The sequence below is a fragment of the Anopheles cruzii genome, chromosome 3, assembly GCF_943734635.1.
Source record: "Anopheles cruzii chromosome 3, idAnoCruzAS_RS32_06, whole genome shotgun sequence".
Taxonomy (NCBI): Eukaryota; Metazoa; Arthropoda; class Insecta; order Diptera; family Culicidae; genus Anopheles; species Anopheles cruzii.
The window spans coordinates 566,141-577,847 of record NC_069145.1 but is presented as its reverse complement, the minus strand read 5'-3'; the positions used below and the strand labels follow the sequence as shown (position 1 = coordinate 577,847).

The following is an 11,707-nucleotide window of genomic DNA, read 5'->3' as shown; positions in this document are numbered from 1 at the left end:
GGAAACTGCCTATATTAAAGGTGTTTTTAATAATACTTATTTACATAAAGGATCATACCCTTCGGAGAAAAAATAAAAAAAAATAAAGTAAATTTTAGTAAAATAAGTTAACAAAACAATAATCTTAAAAGTAAAGTAGTAAATAGATGCTTTTTATTAGCACTGATTTGTAATTCAAAGACACAAATTAATTACTAGAAAATAGAATGCTAGAATACGTATAAACATCTTGCACTGCTGATTTTTCTGATTACAAGATGATTTCTGATATCAAGCTTAGTATAATATTATACTTAGGTTTGATATTAACAACAAATTGTGCTTAAAACACAGCATCCAGTAGATTACTTGAAAAAAGAAGGGGTTATTAGTTCAGAAATGACTGAACAAGTAAGAAAAGAAAAGCAGGCAGAGCAAAGATTTGATGATCTTTGCGATGATGATGATGATCTGATGAGACCTGGATCTTCAAATCTTAAAAAAAGTGAACAACAACGGCTGGAAAAATTTATAATGGCTTTTGTTCAGAAATTTGAAGAAGAGTTAAAAAAGTTCAGAGAACAGGATGCTGTAGGAGGAACACCAAGATCAGGTGGAACAAGAAGCATAGTAGCAGCAGGAGGAGCAGGAGCAGGGGCAGCTATTGGATTTGCATCAGGTATACCAGGAGCAGCGGCAGGTGGATCAAAACTAGGGGGAGCTATTGGCGCATTATATGATTTTTTTAGAGGTAAAAGTGATAAACGAAAAGCTAGCAGGATTATCGAGGTATTTGAACAGATAGAAGAAGATTCTATTAGGAGTACATTGCTTGAAGTTGGTTTTGATATTTTTTTTAGTTTCGAAAGTCAATTTACTACAGTTACTGATGCTAACGGACTTTTGAAAAGGGGAATGGAAAAGTTAGCAATAGATGCTGTGTACAGAGCAATAAATTATATAGATGGCTATACGAAGAAAAGTGAATATATAGAGAATTTATGTCATTTGATAACTAAAGGTGTCATTTTAGGTAAGTCAGAAAACGGATTTGTTGCTCCATTGTTTCGTTTTTTTCAAGTAGATAAACTTATTAAAGGACATAATATACCAGAATGGCAGAAAAGATTTATACGTAATCCTGGGCATACAGTAAAAAATAAAGAAGAGAAATGGAAGTCTGCGGATTTGTATGAGGGAGTAGGTTTAGTAATAATTAAAGACAACGGTGTTTGTAACAAATACTACAAAAAAATAGATGGAGGTAATGCTGAAAAATATGGTTATCGTCTTCCTTTTGAATGGGATGATATGGAAAATTACATAGAAGAGGACAGACCATCAGAAGAATATAGATATACTTTAAAATCAGGAAAGCTAACGCAAGAGTTAGATAGGATATTACAAAAAATTAATGGTAAAGATAAAATTGGACTAATGGAAGTAGGAGACTTCAGAGAGCGTTTAAGAACAGATAGTCAAATAACTAGTACCAAAGAGCCAATTTGGTGTGATGTGAAAGAACCAGTCAAATCATTTACTGGAAGAGATGAAGAGTTAAAAACTTTGCATAATGCATTACAAAGTAATAGTGGGCAAGCAGTAATATCGCAAATAGCCTGTATTAGTGGTTTAGGAGGGATAGGTAAAAGTGAATTGGCTAGAAAGTACGCTTTCAAGTACATAGATGTTTATAAAGGCAATCTTATATGGATAAACGCTGAAACAGAAGAAAGTCTAAAGAAATCGTTTCAAGAATTAGCTAATGAGTTAAAAATCCCTGTTTTGGAGGAAAAACATGTTTTATCTACGGTTAGAAACCGATATGATGAACCACAGAGTGAGCAGCAACAAACAAACAGACAAATGCAAGAAAGAGATATTAAATCTGTCATTAAACACGTATATAAACATTTTAAGGATACGAAAAGTCTGTTTATTTTTGATAACGCTGAAGAATATATAAAAGAAATTTTACCATTATCTCCACCTTCTGGTAATAAACCTTATATACTAATTACTTCTCGTAATCTAAATTGGAAGGTAGGTGAAGAGGGAAACATAGAGGTAGTACAATTGGATGATTTTACTCAAGAGGAAGCTACAGAATTCATAAAGAAAGCATTAGGCATAAATGATGATTCGCAAGACAAAGCAATTGAGAAATTAGCAGAAGCACTACAAGGCTTTCCACTAGCTCTACGGCAAGCAACAGAATATATAAATCAGGAAGATGAAAATTTAAAAGATAGAGGAACAGATAGATTTGAGGTTAACGATTATTTAGAAGAATATAAGAAAGAGGCAAAAAAAACAGCCTTACTTGATCCAAAGCATGGAAATTACCGTTATGTAAAAACAGTGTACACAACCTGGCAAATAACACTTACAAACATAGAGCAAAAAGGAGAGAGTGGTAAGAAAGCGATAGAAATAATACATATTATTGCTTATCTTGATCCTGATAAAATTGATATAGAACGTATTTTTTTAAGTTTAGAAGGCGATAAAAATAAGTTATGGGACGCCGTTAAGCTACTTAAAATATATTCAATGATCAATCTAGAGAAGGGAATATCAAGTGTTCATAGATTAGTACAAGAAGTAATAAGATTGAAATTGGAATCGAAAGGAAAGGAAGAAGAAGTTTTAAGAAAAGCTTTAGAACTAGTAACAAGTGATAATTTAGTTATCGAAGATGCAAATCATATTACGTCTATTTGGGGCCATGCAAGTAAGTATGATGAATTGATCAATATTTTTTTTAATTCTATCTATGGTGAAGATAATGATACTCCACTACATTTGCTTGCTGGAAGTGGTAAAAGGCAAACAGTTAAAGTTATATTAACATACATAGAAAAACATCACTCAAATAAACTAAGTGATGTCATTTTTGCTAAAAATATGTATGGCATTACTCCTCTCCACTTAGCTGCTTTATATGGTCACTTGGATACCGTAAAGTATCTAGTAGACGAAAAGAAAGCTGATTTTAATGTACAGTATAAATACGGCGGTACTCCTCTCCACTTAGCTGCTTTGAATGGCCACTTGGGAACCGTAAAGTATATAGTAGACGAAAAGAAAGCTGATTTTAATGCAGTGAAAAATGATGGCAGTACTCCTCTCCACGATGCTGCTTCGAATGGTCAGCTGGACACCGTAAAGTATCTAGTAGACGAAAAGAAGGCTGATTTTTATGCAGTGACAAATGATGGCAGTACTCCTCTCCACTTAGCTGCTTTATACGGTCACTTGGATACCGTAACGTATCTAGTAGACAAAAAGAATGCTGATTTTAATGCAGTGACAAATGATGGCAGTACTCCCCTCCACGATGCTGCTTCGAATGGTCAGCTGGACACCGTAAAGTATCTAGTAGACGAAAAGAAGGCTAATTTTAATGCAGTGACAAATGATGGCAGTACTCCTCTCCAATTAGCTGCTTGTAATGGTCACTTGGAAACCGTAACGTATCTAGTAGACAAAAAGAAGGCTGATTTTAATCAAGAGAGAAATTCTGGCAGTACTCCTCTCCACTTAGCTGCTTTGAAAGGTCACTTGGAAACCATAAAGTATCTAGTAGACGAAAAGAAAGCTGATTATAATGTACAGGATAAAGAAGGCAGTACTCCTCTCCACTTAGCTGCTTTAAAAGGTCACTTGGAAACCGTAAAGTATCTAGTAGACGAAAAGAAAGCTGATTTTAATGCCAAAAATAATAATGGCAGGACGCCTCTCCACGATGCTGCTTGGAATGGTCACTTGCAAACCGTAAAGTATCTAGTAGACGAAATTAAAGCTCATTTTAATGCTGAAAATAGTAATGGCAGGACTCCTCTCCACGATGCTGCTTTGAAAGGTCACTTGGAAACCGTAAAGTATCTAGCAGATGAAAAGAAGGCTGATTTTAATGTACAGGATAAAGAAGGAAGGACTCCTCTCCACGATGCTGCTTTGAAAGGTCACTTGGAAACCGTAAAGTATCTAGTAGACGAAAAGAAAGCTGATTTTAATGTACAGGACAAAGAAGGCAGTACTCCCCTCCTCTTAGCTGCTTTAAAAGGTCACTTGAAAACCGTAAAGTATCTAGTAGACGAAAAGACGGCTGATTTTAATGCAGTGAAAAATGGTGGCAGTACTCCTCTCCACGATGCTGCTTCGAATGGTCAGCTGGACACCGTAAAGTATCTAGTAGACGAAAAGAAGGCTGATTTTAATGCAGTGACAAATGATGGCAGTACTCCTCTCCAATTAGCTGCTTGTAATGGTCACTTGGAAACCGTAACGTATCTAGTAGAAAAAAAGAAGGCTGATTTTAATCAAGAGAGAAATGCTGGCAGTACTCCTCTCCACCTAGCTGCTTTAAAAGGTCACTTGCAAACCGTAAAGTATCTAGTAGACGAAAAGAAAGCTGATTTTGATGCTAAAAATAATAATGGCAGGACTCCTCTCCACGATGCTGCTTTGAAAGGTCACTTGGAAACCGTAAAGTATCTAGTAGACGAAAAGAAAGCTGATTTTAATGTACAGGATAAAGAAGGAAGGACTCCTCTCCACGATGCTGCTTTGGATGGTCACTTGGAAACCGTAACGTATCTAGTAAACGAAAAGAAAGCTGATTTTTATGTACAGGATAAAAAAGGCAGTACTCCTCTCCACTTAGCTGCTTTTTATGGTCACTTGGATATCGTAACGTATCTAGTAGACAAAATGAATGCTGATTTTAATGCAGTGACAAATGATGGCAGGATTCCTCTCCACGATGCTGCTTCGAATGGTCACTTGGAACCGTAAAGTATCTAGTAGACGAAAAGAAGGCTGATTTTAATGCCAAAAATAATAATGGCAGGACTCCTCTCCACGATGCTGCTTGGAATGGTCACTTGCAAACCGTAAAGTATCTAGTAGACGAAAAAAGGCTGATTTTAATGCCAAAAATAATAATGGCAGGACTCCTCTCCACGATGCTGCTTTGAAAGGTCACTTGGAAACCGTAAAGTATCTAGTAGATGAAAAGAAGGCTGATTTCAATGTACAGGATAAAGAAGGCAGTACTCCTCTGCACGATGCTGCTTTGCATGGTCACTTGGAAACCGTAAAGTATCTAGTAGACGAAAAGAAAGCTGATTTTTATGCAGTGAAAATTGATGGCAGTACTCCTCTCCTCTTAGCTGCTTTAAAAGGTCACTTGGAAACCGTAAAGTATCTAGTAGACGAAAAGAAAGCTGTTTTTAATGCAGTGAAAAATGATGGCAGTACTTCTCTCCTCTTAGCTGCTTTAAAGGTCACTTGGAAACCGTAAAGTATCTAGTAGACGAAAAGAAAGCTGATTTTAATGCAGTGAAAAATGATGGCAGTACTTCTCTCCTCTTAGCTGCTTTAAAAGGTCACTTGGAAACCATAAAGTTTCTAGTAGACGAAAAGAAGGTTGATTTAATTGTACATGAACATAAAGAGATTAAAGATGTATTTGAACATTCCAATCGGCAACAAGAAGTTGAGTCTACACATCAAGGAGAAGCTTCAGGCTCAGTACAAGAATGTTTACCAAGTACAAGTTCAGGTGGTCATAGTAGAAGAATAAGAGAAGCTAAGGAATGTGAATTCTCCTGGGATGATGTAGATGAATTGAACGAAGAAAAAGATTAAATAAGAGATCTCAGTTAGATCAAGGTCGATAGTGAAAAGTTCATTCGTTATATTGAAAATCTACCAGAGGAAAAACGTTCTCAGCTTATTCAATTGGCAAGTGAGGTTCAAATTGGAGGAAATTCGCAAGGACTTGTGAGTAAGCTTCCCAATAATCAGAGAGTCATGAATCTCCTGAATACAATGAGAAGAGTTTCAGGTATGACAATGCATGGAATGATGGCTAAAAATGTTATAGCTGATTTTCTAAATGGTAATTATCATGGCGTAGCTATTAATGCAGGACTCATTGTTGATGGTCAAGTTTTTGCTAAGGTGATTGATATAAAATCTGAAGCGAATAGAGTAACAGAAATCATTATTTATAACTAGCTGATCCCGGCGCGCGTTGCCACGCCTCATTTCATCCTCATTTCTCGATTATCCGACGTTTCAAAGGACTTCCTGGTGGCGTATCCGATCAGCTTCCCTTTGCATTTCCCGTTACTTCTACTTTTCAGACGATTGGGCTTCCCGGTGACGTATTTGTTCAGTTTCCCTTTCCTCCTCCCGTTACTCTATTCCGAATGATAGGGCTTCCCGGTGATGTATCCGATTGGCTTTCCTTCCCGCTTCCCGGTGGATACATGGCAAAACTCGCACCAGCTAAATTTGACTCAAATTGTTTGAACACTTTTCGAATTTTGCTGCAATTTACCCTAATTTTGTATGGGAGCCACCCTTTGTAAAGTGGCGATGGGTTTCAAAAATTCACCAGAACATTTCCTCTTCCCAAAAACTCCCACCTGCAGAATTTGGTTCGATTTGTTCGAAAATAACCCGAATTATGCTGAATTTTATGTTATGTTTGTATGGGAGCCCCTCTTCCGGAAGGTGTGAAATGTACTTTTTCTATATGATCCTAATTGAAATCTAGAAGGCTGTAGCAGTCCGTTGCTATTTCTCTCTCCCTCTCTCTCTCTCTCTCTCTCTCTCTCTCTCTCTCTCTCTTTCTCTTTCTCTATCTATCTATCTATCTATCTATCTATCTATCTATCTATCTATCTCTCTCTTTCTCTCTCTCTCTCTCTCTCTCTCTCTTTCTCCCTCTCTCTCTCCCTCTCTCTTTCCCTCTCTTTTCCTCTCTATCTCTCTCTTCCTCTCTTTCTCACCTTCTTTAAAAATTAAACGCAAACTATGCAGTTCCCCCCAACATCACACTACTTCAAGATGGATGGAATGAGGGGTGGTGATAGGTGAAAGAAGGAAGGAAAAGGCTTTTAAGTGAAACCAATCGATTTACAGACCACCAAAACCTAAGAAACGATACCCATATTGCCCTAGGACGTATTTTAAAGATTGAGGTTGTATGGGGACCCCCCCTTCCCCTCGTCCTGCAAGGACCAAATTTTGTCACATGGTTTCTCAGGTGACCAGTAACCATTGTGCAAGTTTTGATGAAATTCGATTCATAACTTGTGGAGTAATTGATGTTTTTAACAGTTAGTTGTATGGGAGGGCAAAGAAAGAGGGGCGTGAGGGGTTTCTAACCATGATAACGACACTCCCCGGCCCCTAAAACCCCCGTATACCAAATTTCGAGTCAATCGGTCCGGAGTTCACTTGAGACACACAGACACAACTTGATTTTTATATATATAGATTTTGACGTAGAAAACTCTATAGATACGATTAATTTGAGCACAGCACACAGCTGATAACACAGCTAACAATAACACAGCTGATAACACCAAGAAAAGCAGGAAACTATACGTTTGTACGTAATAATGATGATTTAATAATCACTAACATTTTTTAAGCATAAGAAGAGCTCTGCAGTATTGCACTGCGTAAGTTTGATAAAGAATCTAAGATGGAAACACTATCTATAAAGTTTGCTGATAAGGGAATAATTTTAAGACAACATCATGAGCAGATAAGTACTGCAAGAAGCATGGATATAGTGAGAAAAGAACATAAGGAGCATATATATCGTATCGTAGGAGCATATCTATACTGACGTTTTCAATCGTACAAAAAGCAGTCCAGAAGTTATTATCTTATCTGATCAACCTATGGCTCATAGGAACAAGCATATACATGAACAGAGCAGACATAAACACCAGAATGCTAGAAGACGTCAACGTAGCCCTCGTGCTATTAATAGAAAAGAGATTCCTATTACAGATAAGGTATCAGTAAATAACAACGGACCTATATTTTTTGCTGCCAACGATAATGCCACTTTTGTCATACTGTGCTGCCACACGGCACGAAACAGTTACGCGCAACATGTAACATGTGTTGCAGGGTCTGCAGACCCACAAAGCTTTTGACACCTACTGATCGCTTTACTGTCAAAATTGTCGCGGTTGGAGGCTGTTATATCGTTTGTTTCGTGCCGTGTGGCAGCCCAGATACACTGCTGGCCAATGAAATAGGTAATTGTGGAAAGCTGGTACAATTTGAACTGTACTCAAGCCATTACTAAACCAATGATCACCAAACTGCTACTGTACTTAGATACACTAGTTAACGTCATTTTTTTGCTATGTTGGTGATATTTATGTCAAAAGTGACAGGTGTGTTACCACTTATTTTGGCAGCAGTCTGATATGGCCTGGTCAATAAAATAGGTAGTTCGTTGTATACGATGCAATTTCACCCGACTTCTTGAACGAAATTGGTTTAATTGGTCTTGTTGCAATCAATTTTCAATTGTGAATCTAAAAAAAGGGTTGTTTCCTGGTAGAACATCTAGAATGGGCAGAAGAACTCATTGCAATCCTTGAGGAAAGAAAGATTGTGAAGAATCTACGCAACGAAGGCGCAAGGTACAAAAGCATCGCCGAACTACTAGGAAAATCAGTAAATTTTGTGAGAAATGCTTTGTTGTGGAAAAAAACAAAGGAAACGCGAGTTAGACCAAGAAAAACCAAACCAACGATAGATCATCGCATATCATTTTAGGCAAAAGCGGATCCGTTTGGTGCATCCAGAGCGATTTGCTCAATAATAAATAACATTATTAGCCCAAAACCTGTCCATAGGCGGTTACAAGAAGCTAATCTACCAGGGCTAATTGCAAGAAAAGTGCCACTATTGATTAAAAAAAAATTACAGATGAGGTAACAGTTTGCTGCTCAATATCGTTCATGGCAAGGTACCGAGGGTTACGAAAAATTGGCATAATATTTTATGGAACGACGAAACCAAAATAAATTTGTTTCGTTTGGACTCTCAGTGTAATGTTTGACGACCTGCTAGCAAATAATTCCATCCCAGGTTTGCAAAAAAAATGTTTAAACATGTAGGTGGAAGTATCATGATTTGGGGATATTTTTCATGATCTGGTATAGGTCCCTATTTCAGAGTAAAGAGCACCATGAATGCTCTCGAGCATAAAAAAATTATGGAAGACGTTTATGCTGCTTTATGTAGAAGAAATCATGCCACTGAGATGGATATTTCAACCAGAAAACGATCGCAAGCATACGTCATAGCTTATGAAATCGTGGTTTGATGGCAATAATGTGTCAGTTTCGCCTTGGCCAAGTCAGTCTCCTGACTTAAACCATTTTGAAAACTTGTGGAATACCTTGAAGCAAAAGTTAGCTGGACAATAGTTTTCAAACAAAGATGAATTGAGGCAAAAATTGCGGCAGGACTGATATTCCATTCCAGTAAAAACTTGTCAGGGTTTGGTTGATTCACTGCCAAGAAGAATGCATGAAGTGCTAGAAACCATTGGTGGATATACGCGGTACTGACTAATTTTGATATAAAATAATGACTTTTGATAATATAAAAAGAGTAAACCGTGTAAATTCATTAAAATTTGCCCTATAGGCAGAATTACCTATTTTATTGACCAGGCCAAATCAGACCGCTGTCAAAATAAATTGTAACACACCTGTCACTTTTGACATAAATATCACCAACATAGCAAAAAAATGACGTTAACTAGTGTATCTAAGTACAGTATTAGTTTGGTGATCATTGGTTTAGTAGTGGCTTGAGTACAGTTCCAATTGTATCAGCTTCACACAATTACCTATTTTATTGGCCAGCAGTGTAGGTAATGATGGAACAAGTAGTGCAGCAAGAACACCTTCGTTGATAAATTATATGTTTGGTTGGGTAAAACGTTCTATAGATGGGTTACTTAGTTCTAAATCTACAGGATCAGGTAGTTCTACAGCTAAAGAACTACCAAGTATAACGCAAATCGTTGCACAAGTTGATGTGAATGGTACAATAATATTTCTGGACATGCTTGTTAGAAACATTACAGGACAGGAGCTTATTTCTTCAGAAAATCAATCTATCTCCTTACTAGAAGCACAAGCTCATGCACTGAATATTACAGAATAGTTCGAGCAAGTATTAAACGAAACAGCTGTTAAGTCTGGCATATCGGTAACAAATTTAAACTCTGATCCAATACCAGTAAGTAAACTAATACAAATCTGCAGAGAAAGCTAGCCCAGAGTTTAAACAAACAGGTAAGTTTTGAGTGCAATTAAAACGCCATCTAAAGGAAATGGTAGCTGAAAAAAAGGTCCTTTTACTTAATAGTCCAAATTTACCAAATAGTCCTAAACCTCATGTTTCAGCAACTGTTATAGAATCCAAAGAGCCTAGTACTTTCTTAAACGATACTGCAATAGCTAAAGGACTGGGTCATGATAAAAATGTAGAAAGGAGCTTCTAATTTTGTTTTTAAGAAAAGTATCTAAAGAATTAGAAAGTATTGATATATTTTACATTGTTATTGATAATAAAAATTATAAAAAAATATCCAAAAATGATGTTGGAACATAAATCAAGAAAAAAACATGTTAAGAATGAAAGTACAGGAGCCAGAGTGCAAAAGGCAACCCAGTGCAAAGGCAAGCCAAGCAACAGACGCGCGAAGCAGCGATCAGAACATGTTAGGACTTGTATCGGAAACGTTATTTTGGGTGGTCGAACATAGTAAACATTGACAGTTCAAGAAGTTGCGTTCAAGAAGTGAAGCGAAATAGTCGAACTTGTGACGGTGATTAAGTCCGGAAATAAAGTTTTTGATCGCATGCTGGATTCGGGACTACGAATCGAAGCCGAATAGCAAAAAAAAATTTCTTGGGACTTATTGGTCGCGACTCAACAAATGACTTGATCTTGTTTAAAATCCATGGCTTGAGGACGATCACTGAGTAAAAACCGTAGAAAACATTTAAAACAGTTTAGTCATTAATGAATGAGGAATTTAATGAATAATAAAAAAATGAAAGAGAAAAACTAGAGACAATAGTCATATCGGGCAAAGATGGTGTAGAGGATCATGAGCTACTTTTTTTTAAACATTGAGTGTTTAGTATATTTAAGTATTAAATATTATGATTAAAAATTGCATAACACTTATACACTAGACACAGCGCTACAACACCACCCCCACCCCTGGTTTCGGCCTCGCGTGGTTCTGTCCTTGGGGGGGGCTGCTCAGCTCGGCAGTCGAGCTTTCGCACCTGTCGCCGAGGCGTTTCTGCTTCCTCTACCGCAGTCGGGGTGGTTGTCGTTTCCGCGCTAACCTGCTTCGGTGCGCATCCCATCCATCGCGCAGCACCTCCGCTGCCGCCGAGTCCCACTCCGCCTGCCATCAGCACCGACTCCGACACGCTGGCCAGCAGGCGGCGTCTGCTGGTGTTGATGTTGATGCGTGTGCGTGGCATTAGCCACCGCAGCGCCCGCGACAACCCGTGCCGCCTTCTCCACCGCGTAGTCCACATGCCGATTCCACGACATGTGGTCCTGGAGGACGACACCCAGGTACCTCAGGTAACTGCCGCCTGGAAGCCCACTAGCTGCGTCCCGTCTCTGAGGCTGCTGAAGACCAGCGCCTCGGTCTTCTCGGGGGCCAGCCTCTGAGAGTGCAGCTCTAACCACTGCTGTACGGCCGCTATTGTTGGCCGCGGTGTTGTGTGCGGAAGCAGCAGCATGACGTCGTCCGCGAACCCGACGACGCGCCCGCCCTTCGGAAGTCCAATGGACAGTACGTTCCAGAAGGTGGGTCCAAGAATGAACCCTTGGAGCACGACGGCCGTCACCGCTA

The 11,707-nt window shown here is 38.4% G+C and overlaps 1 protein-coding gene across 1 annotated transcript in view; it reads left to right on the top strand.

Moving 5' to 3' along the window:
* LOC128274426 (uncharacterized) overlaps positions 1-11,707 on the top strand; it is a 16,549-nt gene that overhangs the window by 1,731 nt on the left and 3,111 nt on the right. The window contains exon 2 of the mRNA XM_053012626.1: positions 21-1,396. Within this exon, the coding sequence (XP_052868586.1) occupies positions 379-1,396 (1,018 nt within the window). The 5' untranslated portion in view covers positions 21-378. The remainder of the gene's footprint in view (positions 1-20; positions 1,397-11,707) is intronic.